Source organism: Haplochromis burtoni, unplaced genomic scaffold (assembly GCF_018398535.1).
Source record: "Haplochromis burtoni strain Fernald_Lab_line unplaced genomic scaffold, NCSU_Asbu1 Contig_390, whole genome shotgun sequence".
NCBI classification, from domain to species: domain Eukaryota; kingdom Metazoa; phylum Chordata; class Actinopteri; order Cichliformes; family Cichlidae; genus Haplochromis; species Haplochromis burtoni.
In genome coordinates this window covers 80,899-100,140 of record NW_024582751.1, presented here as the reverse complement: position 1 = coordinate 100,140, position 19,242 = coordinate 80,899, and the positions used below count along the sequence as shown (strand labels likewise).

The 19,242-nt window shown below is 42.3% G+C and overlaps 1 protein-coding gene across 2 annotated transcripts; it reads right to left on the bottom strand.

Annotated features, from left to right (window-relative positions):
• Positions 1-6,069: 6,069 nt before the first annotated feature.
• Positions 6,070-17,016, bottom strand: si:ch211-220i18.4 (SRSF protein kinase 3). Of its 2 annotated transcripts, XM_005944071.3 has the most exons (12): positions 16,549-17,016; positions 15,923-16,026; positions 12,752-12,860; positions 12,486-12,573; positions 12,200-12,287; positions 11,920-12,026; positions 10,071-10,233; positions 9,637-9,713; positions 8,956-9,063; positions 8,650-8,719; positions 8,434-8,526; positions 6,070-8,323 (listed from the first exon to the last, which is right to left on the bottom strand). In XM_005944071.3, exons 1-12 carry the CDS (start codon positions 16,650-16,652, stop codon positions 8,136-8,138), a joined length of 1,299 nt encoding a protein of 432 aa, XP_005944133.1. In that variant the 5' UTR covers positions 16,653-17,016; the 3' UTR covers positions 6,070-8,135. The 2 variants fall into 2 exon arrangements, with proteins under 2 accessions (XP_005944133.1, XP_042068675.1); XM_042212741.1 differs by lacking the exon at positions 11,920-12,026 and having other exon boundaries at positions 12,204-12,287.
• Between the last annotated feature and the right edge of the window lie 2,226 nt (positions 17,017-19,242).

Here is a 19,242-nt window from a genome sequence, read left to right as displayed (position 1 = left end):
TGAGATATACAGTTATACAGAAATGTGAACTATGAAAGTTATAAACAGTTGTAGGATTAAAAATTATCGTATGTACAGAATGATTATTTACACAGAACTATACAGTAGTGCAGTTAAGATAAGTGAGATATGTGGATAATTTCTACAGAGGCTATATAAAGTGCTAGTGGTTGTGAGTGGTGGTTCAGTCCATGTTATTATTGTGTGTTTGAGGGTACGGTTGTCCATTGTGTGTGTGTAGGTGGTTGTGGGTGTGTGTATGACCAGTCCATGAGTTTAGTGTGGGTCAGATGTCAGGAGGCAGAGTTCAGGAGTCTGACAGCTGTGGGGAAGAAGCTGTTCCGGTACCTGGTGGTCTTAGTCCGGAGGCTCCTGTAGCGCCTCCCAGAGGGCAGGAGGGTGAAGAGTCCATGTGATGGGTGACTGGGGTCTTTGATGATTTTCCCAGCCCTTTTCACACACCGCTTCCTGTAGATGTCTTTCATGGCAGGAAGTGGTGCTCCGGCGATGCGCTGGGCAGTTTTCACGACCCTCTGCAACGCCTTCCGGTCCGAGGCAGAGCAGTTCCCGTACCAGACTGTTATACAGTTGGTCTGGATGCTCTCGATGGTGCAACGATAGAAGTTCACCAGGATGTCTGAGGACAGGTGGTTCTTCCAGAAGAAGAGGCGCTGGTAAGCCATCTTGACCAGCTTGGAGCAGTTGGTCGTCCAGATGAGATCCTCGGAGATGTGGACTCCCAGGAACTTGAAGCTGCTTATGTTCTCCACAGCCGTCCCCTTAATGTGGATGGGTGGATGTGGGTCAGCATTCCTCCTGTAGTCCACGATGAGCTCCTTGGTCTTCTCGGTGTTAAGCAGCAGGTTGTTTGTGTCGCACCACTCAGCCAGACGATCCACCTCCTGATGGAGGTGAACTGAAGTCTATAAACAGCATTCTGGCGTAGGTGTTGTTGTTGTCCAGGTGTGAGAGGACAGAGTGCAGTGCGGTGCGATGGTGACTGCATCCTCTGTGCTCCTGTTCTGACAGTATGCGAATTGGTGGGGGTCCAGGGTGGGGGGGAGACAGGATTTGAAGTGTGCTAGGACCAGCTGCTCTAAGCACTTAGTGATGATGGGGGTGAGTGCTACTGGGCGGTAGTCATTAAGGCAAGATGGGTTGGAGTTTTTGGGTATCGGGACGATGGAGGTGGATTTGAAGCAGGCCGGTACCACAGCGTGGGCCAAGGACAGATTGAATATGTCTGTGAGCACTCCTGCAAGCTCCCCAGAACACGCTCTGAGAACACGCCCGGGGATGCCATCAGGACCTGCAGCCTTGTGGACATTGATCCTGCTTAGCACCGCTCCTACATCGGTGGGGGAGGGAGTCAGAGGTTGGTGGTCTGGCGTCAAGTCTGCTTTGGTTGTGGTTGTGGGGTTCCCTCGCTCAAAACGAGCATAAAGGTTGTTGACCTCGTTGAGGAAGGAGACATCAGAGGATGCGGGGGAGGGTTTGGTGGTCCTGTAGTCTGTAATGGTCTGGAGTCCTTGCCACATGCGTCGGGGGTTGGAGTTGGAGAAGTGTTCTTCTACCTTCTTTTTGTAATGGTGTTTGGCTTTTTTGATGCCCTTCTTTAGATTAGCACTGGCTGTACTGTAGGCGTGTGCATCTCCTGACCTAAAGGCAGTGTTGCAGGCCTTCAGGAGGAGACGAGCATCCCGGTTCATCCAAGGCTTCTTGCAGTTTATCGTGGAATACCTAAGGGGGGAGAAATTTTCTCCCGCTGATGCAACAGTGCATCTCATTGCAGTATATCTGGCTAATTGAATGGCACTGGATGAAGAGTGGTGCAGGAGTATTTCAAGAGCTTTTTTAATAGAAATCACCCAGAACTGTCTCCAGTGAAGCAGATAAATTGGTTAGAATGAGGTTGAGCCCTAGTTTACTTCTTTTAAACATTTTTCCGTATAACATATACCTAAAAGCACTGTGTTATCTGTCCAAAAGGATCAAACTGAGTTATGGAGACAGCAAATACAGCTGGACGTGGCTATTTTATACAGAAAAAAAATTACGTACAGGTTCACAGAGATCAAAAGCTTATCCCAGCACCCAGCAATGAACATGTTATTACCCTGAAGTCCGTCCAAAACCAACGTTTTTCTGACTTGTTGCTTTTTTTTGCAAATATCTGTGCATGACAAATAGGTCATGGCGAAGGTTAAAGAAATTATGGTTTGGGCAAATTATTTATGGTTCAGGTTTTATGGGAATAAGGCCCAACAAAAAAGCTGGATGTGGTTAGAGAAGTGGTTAAAGTTAAACGCAACACTTTAATTATACATCTGTGGCAGGACTGAAACTATCCTACATGGAATTTAAACAATAAACAATAGTATGTCTATGAGCCAAGCTGACCTCCACTTCAATTTCAACAGTGTATTCAACGCTGGCTATGGACACCAACGAAGATGGACTGTATAATCCAAAATTCATTGGATGCCGCCAACACCTACAACAGGGTTAACATCTCCATTTCACCCTATTGTGGTGTCTCACCAGGCCACAGCTCTCAGAATGTTCCGGTGTGACTAAAGGGGTTTATGTGGAAGCTAGCAGTGGCGCCCTAGGACACCACAAGTTCTTTCTAGTCCCTTGATGTTGTAGTTTGTTTTGTTTTTGCCTTCTGTGAGAGCGTGGTGTGTTGACTGGCTATTGGCCCGAGGCTGTCAGGAAGGAAGAAACTGGCCACAAGCTGTCCTTTGGTTGCTCAAACATCCAGCCATATCCATCTGTGTGTGTGTGTCAAATCAACATCGAGGATATGACTCTTTTTCTCTGTTGGTCCATTTTCATACATGACACTCACATATGGCAATTTTCTGATCTTTGCCTTAAATTAAGGGGTCTTTCCCCCAGACATCAGACAGTTTAAGTTATATGTGACATACATTTCTGGCAATACTGCAGTCTTTACATCGCGCTATGTGAACAGCAGCATATGTAAACAGCAGCATATGTAAACAATCAAAAGAAGGGGGAAAATGTGCTGTACAAACAATTTGGGGCTACAAACTCATCGTATGGTACTGGCCAGACCTTGGATCCCCAGAGGAAATGCGATTTTTTAAGTCTGTGATTTTTTTTTTTGTCACACGCTTTTTAAAATGTTTCAGAATGCCGTTTTCTCATTATTTGTCCCTTCACACAAGGGGCAACGTCAGCACAAACAGCTGTTTTCTTTTTAATGGTCTCAGCAGGGTTTTTTTTTCACTAGTCAGCACCTCCGTGTATCAGGAGGAAAGGAATAAATGGTGAATTGAAATAGATGCTAAATAGGCAGGTTAGGAATGTTTCAGGACCACCGCTGAGCTGATCGACTGTCACGTCAAAACATCGGCCCGTACTTTCACCCATGCAGGCTTAACGCAGCAGCTGATGGCCAAAGGTAATATTTAGGGATGCATGGCTACACAGCCAAACTCTAAACACTCAAACTCTGAAACAAAAGTTGGACAGTGGAAAGAAACCAGGAGACCACAAGATGCTCTTCTTCTCTCTCTTGCTCTCTGTCTCCAGTGGACTTGTGAGACTATAAATATTAGCCAGCATCAACACGGCCACCACAGGGACTTCACTGGACTCCACCAGACAGTCACACAAGATTAAAACGAGTGAAAGCGCCAGTTTAAAACAGGTAATTCTCTTGTTATATTTCACAATGTCACATCCGGTAAATAATGGCTACTCTTCAGTGCTGGTGTTTGCCTTGTGCGTGTCCCTCATCCTTCTGTTGCGCGATGGACGCTCAGAAGCTTCAGTCTACCACAAAAAAGGTAAGAACCACTTCTGTTCCTCCACTGTTCAAGATAATGTATTCACATTACCCTGCGCAGCTCAGGGGCTGCTACTTTCCACATTAATCAACACTTTTGAGTTATGGAAGCTGTGGCTGTTAAACCAACACAAACTGGCTGACCGCAAACTCTCTGTCCTTTATAACCCTGACCTTGCATTCATTCCCCTGGGAGCTCTTCACAGTGCATCAGTGCGTTCTTATTGATCCCCTTCTCAAGGTGACAGACAAACCCCATAAGGATAGCTACCCGCAGCCTGCAGGAACGCTGAGGAAACTCACTGCGGATGCCAGATTTAGCCATTAATGTGCCTGACCCCTTGCAGCGGGGCTTTATGTGTTCTGCCCAGAGGACGGACATTTATAGCCTTTGCAAAGTTACGATGTCCTGGGGGGAAAAAAGTGCATTTTTACCCAGCAGTTTCATACCTGCTCACCTAAAGAGAAGAGCTTAGAAATGTAAAGTCAGATGAGATAGATCTGACAGCATGGCTCTCGTTTCTTTCGCAGGCATCTGCTCCTCCAAAGACAAGAACTACAAAGCAGGAGATTCTTTCCAGAGAGGTTGCGACAAGTGCTTCTGTCACGCGTTTGGTTTCTACTGCTTTGCGTGAGTAGAATTTTTTTTTCCAGTTCAGGTCATTTCAGGCCACTGATTTACAGTGATGGGAATAACAGCGTTACAACTAACCGTGGTACTTTTTCAGTAACGAGTAATCTAACTAATTACTATTCCTATCGTTACAATGCCGTTACCGTTACTAACAAGAAAATGTGGCGCGGTCGTGTTACTATTTTTCAACAAACAGACTGTTGAAGCTGTCTTCAGCTTACCGCACCTTATATCAGTTGCATGGAAGTAGCTGTCTATGTAAGTAATCTGGACTAGGGCTGGGTATCGTCACTGATTTCTAGAATTGATTCGATTCCAATTCACAAAGTCCCGAATCAATTCGATCCACGATTTGATTTGATTCAATTCGATTTGAATCTGGGAAATTTTGCTTCAGACAGTCAGAAATATTATGATTCAGATCAGTACATTTACATATTTTTGTATCTATAAAAAGGAAGCTGACACACGCAAGACTTTATCAAAGGTGTGAGCGTCACAGCAGATGCCTTTGTGTCAAAGTAGCTGAAGATAAAACACAGAAAAACATGGAGGTTTTCCTGGCCTGGGATTTTATAAAAATATTCTGCAGTACATCAAAAATGAAAGAAAACCATTAATCAACATATGAACATTACCTCTGAAGTTACAGAGGTTTTATTAGAGACACGGCTAAGCGGTTTGCATTTTGCATAATTTTAAAAAGTTTACATTTGTTCAGAAGCCTATTGAACAGCAGAAATTAGGTTTTCTTTTCGGAAGTAAGTACAAGGAAAAAAAAAAAAAAACAGCGGCCGACAGCATCGTAATTAACGGTAGACTTGTGCTTAACAAGCAAGCGAATAATGAAGAAAATAGATTTTTAGACGGGAAACTGTTTTTGAAGTATACAGAGAGAGAGAGAGCTGTGCATGATTTTATCGTGGTAGAAGCAAAACAGCAAAAGTCAGAGGGGATTCATGACTATGTTTATGTGAAGCGTAGTTTGGATCTTCTTTTGCTGCTGGTTCGGTCAATATTGTTCTCCTTTGTAGTGGACAGAAATAATTTTTTTGGAGTGGCACAAATAATTTGTGTGGCATCTTATTGAATGCAGAACACCTGATTATTATCTAAATAGTGTGAAATGGTTATTTTAAAAAGGGGTAAAAGGTAAATGACTGCAAATAACTTTGTTGTTTGCAAAACTTATGCATAGGATTTTAAAATTGACAAATTATATTTGCATTTAAAGTTATGAAATATAATTCAATAAACATGTTTGTGGTTTTTACAGTAAAAAATATCACTTTTTAAACTCGGATTTTATGTTTTTTGTCTGATTTTAGATCAATTGTGTTAATACAGTATGTCAAAATAAAACATAAATTCAGACACGTGAGGTCGTGCTGAAAAGAATGATACTAAACAAGGCAAAGTAAATCGTTTTTAAAGGGAAAATGTGGAGGGAAAATCAAAAGTAGTTAAAAATGGCCAATTATACCCTGGACCCCCGAGGGTTAAACATTTTTTTTTAAAGTAACGCAATAGTTACTTTTTGAGTAATTAATTACTTTTAGAATCTTGTAAGTCAGTTACTAACTCAGTTACTTTTTTGAAGAAGTAACTAGTAACTATAACTAATTACTTTTTTAAAGTAACTTGCACAACACTGCTGATTTATTAAAATGACTGTAGCCTCATGAAAGCACCTCTCTCTTCCCTGCTTCTCCTTTGCAGCCCGATGAAACCCACCTCGTGGCCCAAGAAGTGTCGCCGGATCAGGATAGAGTGTGGTTACGCGGTCGTTTATAAAGAAAATCCACTGGTGGAGTGTCGAGCCTACAGCTGGATAGGATGAAACACTACAGGAGAACTCACATGAAAATATCAAATATGTAAAAAACATACACTCTAAAAACGTTGTGCAGTCCTAACACGAGAGTCCTGGTCAGTGCAACTTTGCTGATGTTACTGTGTTTAGTTTTCATGAGGACAAGTCAGATTATTATTTGATGCTCTGGTTACAGGGAATAAGGTCAAGTTGTTAGAATGTGTAGCTTTATGTGCCTTTTTTCCCTGTGCTCTCCTTGACGATAATCCAACACTCTGGTTTAGCTTGACAGTCGGATATGATCTTTTCCAGTTATTCCGCTCAACATGAGTGTATTTCAATGACAATCTCTTTCTCTGATCTGTAATTTTCACCCTACAGAGCTTTGCAACAGATGGCATTAACCTTTGACCGTCCCCCAGGTCTGTGTAACCCATCTACTGTCAACTATAGGGTTTGGCTTTCTGAAGGATTTCCAGCTATTTTGAACACCAAAAGAGGAAACAAGCTTTTAAGACAAGATTTGAAATCTACCTGAAAATCCACCTGTTTAACATGTGGCAGAAACAAAACCCAGCCCTAACTACAACACTAGATGGGTCACTGATGACCAGGTGAATGCTGAATGAATGCGCCTGTCTCTGAGAACATGTATCGACTCAAAGTGTTTCAAAGTGGACAGCTGTTTGCAGTGCCAGAAAGTTCTTTTTATACGAAGCTCAACCCCAATAAATGCAGCGTCTGATGCATTAACAGTCACCATCCAAGAAAAATAGCATAGACTGTATATGAAAGATGGGGGCAGCCATGGTGACCTTTTTGGAAGACCCTTTTTTGCGATGTCCAGCCTCGAAGCGCATCCTGCTTCATTGTTCCTCTGCTCACAAATGCTCGTCATGATTTACAAAATAAATAAGTAAGATGTATTTACTAAGGTCAGGAACCAATGAAGCTGAAGTCGTTTTTTTCTCTCACATATTTCTATAAAACTTTTTTCTTCAGCGAGAGAAACATCCTGCTTCTTTTGAAATACTGTAGAGAGATTCTTTTCTTGAAAATCATTGTCAGGTTAGTCTTTACTTGTCCTTGCTGAAGATTTAAGTATAAGAACCAGTTACGTGTAAACTTTTTACATACGAAAGACAAAATGATCTGACCAAAACTGTCAGATAGCTTGGACTTTTAAATGAACCATACACAGCACTGGTTCTCTTGGCACTTGCACACAGTTCTCAGATTGTTTTGGTTTTGGAATTTTTTTCAGTCTCTTAATGTCATTCTAGGCTGACTCAGTGGTGTGGATGTTGTAATCAGGCTCTGCGGGGGTTATATCTAAACCCATATTTTTCTGGTTTACAAGTCGCTACAGAATTAATTTAGGGTTAATCAGATGATTTGAGCTCATGTAAAACAAACATCAACAACAAAAAAGGCTTGACTTGGATTTGCACTCCTAATGTCACTTTGTTCTTTAAAGTGCTTCACTTTACTGTACAAAACTTAAACTAAACGAGCACGTGCACTGTAAAAGATCAACAAATTATTACAGTTTGAGTCATTCTCAGATAGAAAATCATTTTCAAAATTACTAAAGAATTACTAAACCACACTTGGTTGCAGGTTGAGAACTTCACACTTATTAGCAGTGTCAGAGCTGAGCGTCTCATGGTTGTTTAAAAGATCACAAGGAAGTTGAAAAAGCTCATTGTGCTTTGCTGGGCTCTTGTAGCGAAGTTCAAATTCTTCTTTTTTGAATGTTGTATAAGAAGCCCATCAGATGCTGTGAAAACACAAAGATGCCCTGAAATCGACAAAGTCTAGCAGCAACTTGAAGCATCTGTCTATAAGGGCTGCAGAGGCCTAACAAGAAGCTAACAAGAAGTCAACCAAGGGTGGCGGAGACACTGTGCAGCAGTGGCCCTCTTCTCTGGGTGATAATTCAACATGGAAAGTAGGAAGTCAGAGAACCCAGAGGCCTCCTCCAACAGGAAGTGGTATTTCTCCACCAAAACCTCATAGAGGCTCCAGAACCTCAGCGGACCGACACGACGCAGGTCGCCTGGATGAAAACCATAAACTGTTACAACAGACGAGCAGCTCACTGGCAGCAATAACAACACATTAACACAGGAAGAAAGACCTCATCTGGAAGTGAAGGTAGACGCTCACCTCTGCAGCTGAAGTACTCAGCAGAGTATTTACCCGACAAGGCAACAGCGGCCGGGATTTTGCCAAGCAGCTCCGTTATCTGGCCAATATGATCTGAGGTGGATAAACACATACAAGCATGGCACAGAATGCATTAGTATCCTAATTACAATGAAGGCATGGTGTAATCTCACTTAATCCCGTGTCAGTGCTCGTCACACAGCCATCTAAACACACCTTCCTCCAGGGAAATGGACTCTCTGGCTCTGGGCTCAAACAGTGAGTCTCCAGTGATCAACTCAAAGGCCTGAGAGAATTCAGGAGAACATTTAGTGGTGACACACAGAATAAGTAAGAATGCACAGATAGCTTTTTATCAGAAAGGTTTCACTATAGGTCATTTAGCTACAGGGCAGCATAGCTTTAGCTACGAATTGTGCAAATTACTTTAATTCCCATTTGATGGAATGGTACATAAACATAACATTATGGGATTAAATATTTCAAAGTGTGAACATCACATTAGTTTGGATTGTCTCTCACCATGCATGCGACACTCCAGATGTCAGCAGGTGGGCCATACTCAGATCCCAGCAAAACCTCTAGTGAGCGATACTGTCGGGTCTGGATCTCCTCACAGAAATGTTTGTACTGGTGATGACAGACAGAAGGGTTTAAAGGTGATTTGGTGTGTGTGCGCGTGTGCATGTGTCAGAGAGCCAGAAAGATCTATTCCTCTTTATTCCCTTCCTCGTTGTTTTATTTTCTTTGTCACTTGTGTTCTACAGTGTGGCTTCTCAGCAGAGTTGAAGCATCATGTTTACACTTCTTACAATAAACTTTGCCTTTTTCTTCCAAATCTGGCTCGAGTTCTTGCTTTGAGTGTGGAGGTACAATACAAAACCTCAGTTCCTCTTTGCTTTGGAGGATTTATAGCGCTTTTTAAGAGAACCTCTTCAATTCTATAGCTATTAAGATAATTAAATGTGATCAAACTACATCCACACAGTACCAAAAGTGAATACAATACTTTTGTCCACTTGGGGGCAGCAGAGAGCATTTTGGAACAGAATGTTGACATATAATGTTGTCACCTTTCAGGCTAATGTTGCAAGCTTCTGATGACAAAAACATAAAGTGGCTGACCCTTTATACAATTTAATAATACACTAATAAAATATGTTAAACCAAAAGTTTTATAAGTGTATAAGTGTAAATACTAACCACCCAACAGGAGCTCCCCAAGTCAGCAATCTTCACTGCAATTTCCTTTAAGCTGTACAGGTTTACCTGATTGCTTTCTGGGAGAAAAAACAAAACAAACATTATTATTATTATTATGAATTTGGATTTCTAAGATAAATGTTTTATATTAAAATTAAATAGTACACAGCTGTTTTTGTCCAGCTCTAATAGCTGGGATGGCATGGTTAATGTATTTGCTTGATTATATGTTGAATTAGTTTCATTATTTTTTTTCTTAGCACAAAAACAAACACCACAAATACTGAAGCAAATATTTATTTATGTATTTACAGCTGCATGGTTGCCTATACGGCCCATCAGAAATAAAAATATCTGGCGCTGAACCTTTTTATTACTGAAACTCTTAAACACTCTCAAGCATCTGTAGCAATGAAGGACAAAATAAAACGTGCCTGGTGAACTGGCTTCCTTCCCAGTCTGTAACGAGGAGGAGCTACTGCCCCCTGCTGGTGCTTTGTGGGACTGCTCTTCCAGAAACACAAGGATGTTTTCTGGCTTGATGTCTGTGTGGATGATTTTACATTGAGAGTGAAGGTAGTCCAGCCCCTGCAGGACCTATAGAAAAATACACAGATCTGATGATGTTTCCTTTCCTTTCCTGCTCCCTCACCGATGATTTTATCAGGAAAAAACATCAGGAATCGGGAATCAGCTCTCGTTGATTCCCCCACCATGTCAGTGTTTTCACAATTTGAGATCTTCCTTTATTGAAGTTTGTTTAAGCAACACTTTTGGGAAAATTCTTTTTATTATTATTATAAATTACTAAGCTATAGCCAGAATGATTAGCCTAGATTAACATTGTGCAGCATGGACTGTTGGTAAATTGCTTAACAATGTAAAATGCCACTAAAATAAATAAAATGCACAACAGTGATACAGTAAAATATAGAAGAGAAAAAAATTAAATCAATAAATCCATCCATCCATCCATTCGCTTCCGCTTATCCTTTTCAGGGTCGCGGGGGGCGCTGGAGCCTATCCCAGCTGTCATAGGGCGAAAGGCGGGGTACACCCTGGACAGGTCGCCAGTCTGTCGCAGGGCTAACACACAGGGACAGACAACCATTCACACTCACATTCACTCGCACATTCACACCTAGTGACAATTTGGATTAATCAATTAACCTATCCCCACAAGCTGCATGTCTTTGGACGGTGGGAGGAAGCCGGAGTACCCGGAGAGAACCCACGCAAACATGGGGAGAACATGCAAACTCCACACAGAAAGACCCCGGCCTGATGGTGGAATTGAACTCAGGACCTTCTTGCTGTGCGGCAACAGTGCTAACCACCGTGCCACCGTGCTGCCCCAGTGACGAAAAATTGATCAATAAATCAATAAATTAAATCAGTAATAGTCAATAAAAACAACAACAACAACTAAGGCTGTTAAAACCAAAATGTTTAGGTCAACGTGCGTTAAAAGCCAGACCATAAAAATGTGTCTTCAGTAACGATTTAAAAAGTTTGCGCGTTTGTGCAGATCTAACATTAAGACGAAGTCTGGTATAGAGAAGGCTCTGTCACCACGAGATTTAAGTTTAGACCGTGGAATAGTTAAAGTTAGTTTTGACCTGGACCTCGTGGTTCTTTCTGGAGTATAAATAAATAGGAGCTCAGACAGGTGAGAAGGGGCTCGGCCGTTTAGTGATTTAAAAAGAAAAAGTAAAATGTTAAGTTGGCTCCTGTAAGGAACAGGAAGCTACTGTAGGGAGGCCAACACTGGGGTGGTATGCTCCTTCTGTTTTGTGCCAGTTAGCAGAAAAGCAGCTGCATTTGGTGACAATAAATAGAGGCCTGGTCCAAACCAAAGTACAGAGAATTACAGAAAACCACTGAAGAGCAGACCCTTTTAGGCCAGCATAAGATTCCAGCTGTGATAGCAGGATATCATGGTCAGCGTGTCAAAGGCTGCTGTCAGGTCCAACAACAAGAGGGTAGGGCTGCCAGAAACCAGAGTTAAAAGAATATCATTAAAAGCCCCTAAACATGTTGTCTCAGTGCTGTGTAGTGATTAAAACCAGATTGAAACTTTTAGAGATCTCATTAAGATCAAGGTCGCTAACTGTTTGTTCAGAAATATTTACCTCAAATTTCCCCAAATGGGAAACTGTACAAAAACCTATTGGTTAAAAAATTATCCCACAAATTTTGAACAAAGAGGTGCAGTTTAAATTAAACACACCTTATATGAACTTGATTTCTGGTGCCTGGGTTTTCTGGTCTTCTTTGTCTTACCTGGATAAGTATTTGTTTGACCCAAGGCTGCAACAGTCCTGGATTCCCAAAGCAGAGCTGCAAGCATCTCAGGTCAGGCCCCAGCAGCTCCAGCACTAGGCAAATGTCTAACCACCATACATTAAGGTCAGTTTCCCAAACCACTTTGCTGCAAAAACTACATCCACTACAACATGTTCACATTTTAATACTTTGACATTGATTGTTTCAATGATGTAATGGAACAGCTCAAAGGATTCTGGAATATGCGCCCAAGAAATCCCATCTCCAAAAAGGATACGTACCCCATTGACCCCAACCAGCTTAAACTCATCTAGCAGTCGAACAATCCTTTGGCCAAAGGGGTGACGGCCCACAGAACCACTGGCCTGTTGAAAGAGAGGAGACGAGAGGATGAAAACAGAGGAAGAAGAGCAAGAAGAGATTTTTTTTAAAGAGGGAGGGGATGATTTGTCCTTTACTAAAAGATTGGCAGAGAGTGATGCTCCAAAGATATGACAGAGAAAAATATCTGACAGACAGAGCGCTTAGAGAGGAGATTCACAAGCAGAAGCACGATCACTAACACATCGCAGGAGAGCCAGTTCATCCTCTCCAGCCTGGGTGAAGCCAGCCCCACTCTTCAACACCTTCACAGCAACACGCCGACCTAGCCTGCCAACACAGACACCAGATCAGATGTGCATGCTGGTTACTGGACAAAGTAAAAGACTCAATCTAAATATTTGTTTGATCCAATTTTTAATTATTATTATTATATGATGCCTAATAAGATCAAATTTCTCCACCGCTTCCACCCTGATCATATCACACAGTCTCAAAATGAACCTACTTGAGGTCCTGGCAGAGCCATACAGTGGAGAAATAACCCCAGCCGAGTTTGGACACCACCTGGTATCTTCTGTTGAAGGTGTCCCCTATCTGGATGGGGTGGTACCCACCTTGGGGGGATAAAAGCAGAATGACATGAATGAACAACGTCCCATTTCTAGTTGAACTGCTTATATGGTTGAATTTATTCTAGGTTTCAGTGATTAGGCACTTCTCTATATGACCTGACATCTGAAACCTTGTTATCATTCGCTAACGATTTTCCATATGCTGTTTAGAGAGCTTTGAAAGATGACTAAAAATATAGCTGCTAAAGCTATTTCTGGCGTTGCAACTTCCTATAGGCTATAACATGTCTGTTAGTGAGTAATACATTCAGATCTGCTAGTAGGACAGAGAAAAATGGCGAGGCATACGTCTGTATCGCTTCTCTTTCAGCAAGCATGACACACAGTTGTTGGACATTGTCAGGAGTCTTGAAACTGAATTTCTGTGTCTATTAAATTTAAGCATGAGATACACCAGCCTGTGATTTATTACTGTGTCAGGCACCGGTGGTATCACATACGCAGCAGAGGATATATGAGGTACACACAAAGACTTGCACAGCTGGCAGGTAAGAAGCGAGGACCAAGGTCAGACCAGCAAATTGGCAACCAGATACTGCGCATTAAAGCAATGCATAATGAGAGAGGCACACAGGCTTAGTGCAGCTATGAGGCTTATGAGAAGCCACACTTTGGATTTACACAAGCAAAGCACAAGAAAAAATATGCATGGATTCTTATGATCATCTTTGACTTTTTATCCCTCAAAAGCCAAACAGGAGTCCCTCAAAGCTGTTTTCTGAGCTAAGCAGTTTCTGTCATAATTCAGGCTGCTAATAGAATAAAATGACTGCATTTACATCAGAAGTTAGCAAGAGTGGTCAAGAGTGTCTGTCAAATTAGAACTTTATTGTGTCAGAATTTGTCAATAAGGGTACAGTGGAGGTTGTCAAATGTTGTCTTTATGGGGGAAAGGGGTTATATTGGCTCACCTTAAGGTTAAACTTAAATAGATGGTCACGTTATAGTCAACTCACAATACGGTAGGTGTGTGATCTTATATTCTCGGTCATTGTGGTTTGCTCTTCTTATACATAGGCTGTCTAGTTCTAATTATGTCTGAACCTGCCTTCTTCTTGACCTGTAAGAAGTTGACCCCAAGTCAAAATCTCCTTTTCAAACTGCTGCATTTCAGTAAATGGAGCCTGAAAAGTTAAATCTACACGAAGCACTCCAAGAGCACAAACCTCCACCAAGGCAGCTCTCTCTCCTGGCAGTTTTAAAGCAATAGTGGGTTTTTTTTTTTGTTGTTGTTGTATATATATTCACTTTGCATCAGCTTGGTGGATAAAAGGCACATTTTAATGGATTGTTAACATGACCCCACTATACACCCCTACAAATCTTTTGAGTTGTTGTGTTTGCAGATAGCATTTTCGTGCATGTTCTACCAAAAACAAAACTTCCTTGGTGGAGGTAACTATAGCCGTGACCTTATAAAGATGCAGTGAATATTAGCAAATACAGTACCGGCAACTTCCTGGTCTGAAAATCAAAGCCACTGCTAAACACACTCTAATGTTCACTTGAGGCTGACCCAGAAGCAAGTCAATCATAGCAAACCTTCATGTTAAAATATTCAACTGGACATCATTAAAATGTAGGTTTACTAATACAAAAATGGTTCTTGTGGCCTACCAGGTCTTACCTACACTGCATGAGCTTCAGTCAGTTAGACTTTAGTCTTTTATTAGTCTGTTTCTTAGCACTAATTCACATTTATTTGTGCTTGTATATTGCACCCATGTGGTTTATGAATGAAGCTTAGTGTCTGTGAAGGTTCTCAGTCATCCAGGTCATCGTAGTCTAAGGAGCTGGGTGAGCTCATTGTGGGCCAGGTTTCACAATGAGCTCACCCGAAACCCTGGCTGATTGTGACCCACACCCGCTTTCACACCTTGGCTCATGTGATTAGGTAGAGGATCATCAGGGGGTCCTTTGTCCCTCTTTGGGGGGAAACTCCCACTGGGTATAAATCTGGGACTCTCCACCATTGCACTTAGAACTGAAGAAGCTTCTCGGATGAGAGGTGAAACGTTTTCAAGCAACTCAAAGAAGTCCAGACGCTTTTCTTTCCAAGCTCCTTAGACAATGAAGCTTAGTGTAGCTAGCTAGCAATGTTAGCAAAAATGCTAACATTGAGACATCAAACTGAAGAGACCATAATCAAAGGGTTAGGTCTCAGGGGCTATAGCCATCTTTTATATGCATATATCTTTTATATACAGTCATGAATGAGCAATGGAGTGAAGAGAAATGTGCAAGAAGGCCTCAGCTACTTTGGCAAAAGGCCAAATTGTGACGGATTGGTGACTTGGTCAAAAGTATCTGTAAAAGGGCAACTACTGAAGTGAACTGGACTACTGAAGTCGCCGTTTCTTTTATATAATGTGGATGAAGGGTTTGATAGACATGACAGATTACTCAGGGGTTGACTAAGGCTCTCAAATTCCTGAATCTGAGAATTTGTGGGATACATGGAGACCCCACCTCATAACTTAAAAGATGAAAGGATTTGATGATAATGTCCTTGTGTCTGATATCCTTAGGGGATCTTGAGATGTCTCAGAGTGCATGACTCCATGTTCAATGGTGGCACAATGGAGAGTACATGATATCAGGCGTGTGTTTAATATACGAGCGGGTAATATATGTAGTGAATCTGACAAACCTAAAAGTAGACTTTACTCTGTCCAGTATCTGACATGTTAAGATTTCTTTCAAACAGCTCAGTGTGCAGTTTTGCATTATATTCACAGACTCATCCAATCTTGTTTCCACAAACCAGAATCTGGTAACTGTTTCCTTTTTAAAGCTGTCCAATCCACCGCCCAAGCGCTCCTCTCGTCGTACTTGGACGCTCAGTGTCTCAAAATGATGCTGCCAACAGGAACTTAGCTTGCAACAGCGGCCCATTCTCATAAACACTGCATCATTTCCAGCTGGAGCGGGCTCTGAATAACAGAGTCAGCATGTTGAAAGAATCTTTAATTACATCCTGGTACAAGCTGCTTTGAGGGTTTCGAGAGGCTCGGGATAAAAGTTAGGATACATGTGTGAGTTACCATAACAGTATTCTTGGGGGTCCTCAGAGACCTGACTGTCCTTGGGATCCAGCTGCTCCTGGCATCCAAGGGCTTTGAAACTGTTAGACACGCCACCCTCACTCCTGCAAACACACACAAACCCAGAAATTCAAACAGTGTATTCATATGTGTGTCAGTTTCTGAGAGCTGAACTACTTTTGGAGATTCCCACAGACTCAGCGTGCCGTGGACGTTTGCCCCACTGCCCAGCTGAGAGTGGACAAGCAGCACCGGAAGTTGCACTATTTCTAACTAGGCTGTAAATCATTTAGAAGCATCTCCGCGCAACATGATAACTCTGCACGCCAGCTGCTCCCAATACACAGATGGCCCGAGGAGTCGGAGTCACGTCATGTCTGGAAATACTGATCACAGGTCTGTTTTCAGCAGAGGGACATATACAGTAGAGTTTAAGAGCTAGACGCGAATAAATGTGAAAGATTTTAGGGGCAAATTTTAAATAATTATCGATAATGTCAAAAAAAAAAAGAGTTTAGGAGCTGAGTTGCATTTTGAGGGCACGCAAGAATGCAAGGCTACATAAAAACATGAAAGAAGAAACGAAATAATAATGATGATACTAATGCAGAAAGTTTTATACTCACACACGATGCTGTTCAGCCTCTGTATGAGGCAGGCAGGGGCTCCTCTGCATGGTGCAATTAAGCAGATGTTGCCAGTACCTTAAAATTTCAGATTTTTTTGGCATAAAGTGAGGAGAGAGTTAGGCGCAGGAAAAAAGCAAGTAGCCCTGATTACAGTTGCTGCCCTTGAATCTAGTTAAGTTAAGCAGCTGAGAGGTGGAGGTGGTGGAGGTAGAAGGGGTTGTGGTGGGGGTCTGCTTAGTCTCTCAGGAGGCTGGAATCAGCAGTCAGCAGGGTCTAAACATGGAAATCCCCCCGCAGGGTCTTGGCTCACAGTCTGTCAGGTTTTCACCTGCTCTGCTGCAGGACTTGCATCTTTCAGTCACCAGCCTCAGATTAAACTCTCTCTCTCTGTTCCTCGATGTCTCGTGCATGCTGGGAAAGCTATAAAAGAGAGAAGGCGCCCCTAAAAGATGAGCCGAACGTCACACAAGGCCGAACAGAGTGAGGGAAGAGAGGGAACGACAGCTGCTACAGGGAGCACAGACTGCTAAACCTGCCTGCAGCACATTCTTAGGGATTAAAATAAAGTCGTTAGAACAGAGGTTGGCTGAAAGTCCCATTTTTTAAAAACAGATTGCAATTTAAAACCCTCTCTGTATGAGGATTTTACATTTAGATGAGCTCAGCTTTTGAGGAAGAAGTTTAACAGAAGCACCTGGCACAATCTTGACAAATATATTGTACACTTGATCTTACAGCCTCCTTCACATCTCAGTGGCTGAGTCTGCTTTTTCTTGCCAACACCATGCTGTTAACACTCTTACATGGCACCGCATTTTATAGTGGATGCCGTGGAGCAAAGGAGCTCCTGGCTCGTAAAACAGGGAAGCGTGTTGAAGGCAGAGGAATGAGGGTTGGGTGTGTGTGATGTGAGATATCAAGAGGCCTGTCGACCTCACATGAAGAACTGTTAATAGTCAGATGACACATGATGGCATCGCGTCTCCTTGAAATTTTCCAGCTGCAAAGCACACGAAACTATAGCTGGAGTGTGTTTACTGTACATGACTGCAGACAATCCTAACCTCCAGATGATATCATCATACTTCAGCCTTTTGTCTCAGCCAGCCTTTCACTGAGACCATTTCTGATGAAGATCTCTCTTTGCTTCTGTCTTTGCTGCATTTTCTTTACTTTTTCTAAAGGGCATAACTTTCAGATACTGTTCATCTGCTGTAGATCATTTTTAGGCCTGCCACTTCTTCTTTGTCCTCCACTTGTCTAGTTTCCTGAGTTCTCTTTTTAAGGACAGGCTGCACACGGCAGCACGGTGGTTAGCACTGTTGCCTCACAGTCCTGAGTCCAATTCCACCATCAGGCCAGGGTCTTTCTGTGTGGAGTTTGCATGTTTTCACCATGTACTCTGGATTCCTCCCACAGTCCAAAGACATGCAGTTATTGGGGAAAGGTTAATTGGAAACTCTAAATTATCCATAGGCATGAATGTGAGAGTGAATGGGTGTCTGTGTCTATGTGTTAGCCCTGCGACAGACTGGCAACCTGTCCAGGGTGTACCCTGCCTCTCACCCTAAGACAGCTGGGATAGGCTCCAGCCCCCTCACGACTCTGATAAAGGATAAGCGGAAGCAAATGGATGGAGGCTGCACACCATGCCCATATGGTTTTCAGGTAATAGCTAGTAAGAACAGTTAATGGTATTTTGGGTGCAAAAATCCTATTTTAAGCCTGCCAAGCTGTTATCTTTGGCATTTTTCATAGATTCCAAAGATTGTAACTGAAGAAATGGGAACAAATTATATGTTTTTGCAACAGGCTGCTAGTAAGTGTCAAAAGATGTGAATTTAAATGGGGTTTTTTGCTAAGGTGTTTGTCATGTGCTGACACAGTATGTGTCTGTTTAAAAAAATGATGTGAATCAAATGCTAGAGAATAGTAGGTATCACTGTAAAGATTCAAGCCGAAAATCAAAACACGTGTTCAACCAGTTCTGGTCCAAAACAACAAACTCCATCTGCACTGCTTTCCAGCTCAGGCCACCAAACGCTCAGCAGACCATGGAGACCATGTAGAGATTCACAGGTTCAGAATGTAGGATTAAACACAGGCCTTAACCTACTGAGTACTTTTACAAATATAGGCTGTTATACTGATCTCTTGAAAAATATTCCAAGCCTGTTTGGACGGTAGAACAAACAAAGCTCAAGCCAGGGCTTCTTTAAAGTTCTCACTAGGCTGTTTTGTTGCACAGCGTCGGAGCGAGCAGGTGTCCATTCTTGTTTTCCAGCCCATCCTCTCATGTCCTGGTATTACTCTCTAATGTTGGTCCAATCTTAATCCTAAAAGCCTGTGCTGGCTGTTACCATTCTCCAGTTGCACTCAGCTGTAATAACACACTTCCCACAGGAGCAATCGGTGTGTGTGTGTGTGTGTGTGTGTGTGTGTGTGTGTGTGTGTGTGTGTGTGTGTGTGTGTGTGTGTGTGTGGAGAAATCAAAATAGCACCTGCACAAATTTAGATCATTGGGTTAGTAAGGGATAAATAAATAGATAATGCAACAAACTTCTTCCTTAAAGTATACATGCTAACTCATGCGTTTGATCCCCCCACCCACTACAGACTGAACTGTGACCTGCACTGTTTTTTGCTATGACCACAGTCAGCCAGCCTGTCTTTGGTTTACAACTTGAAACA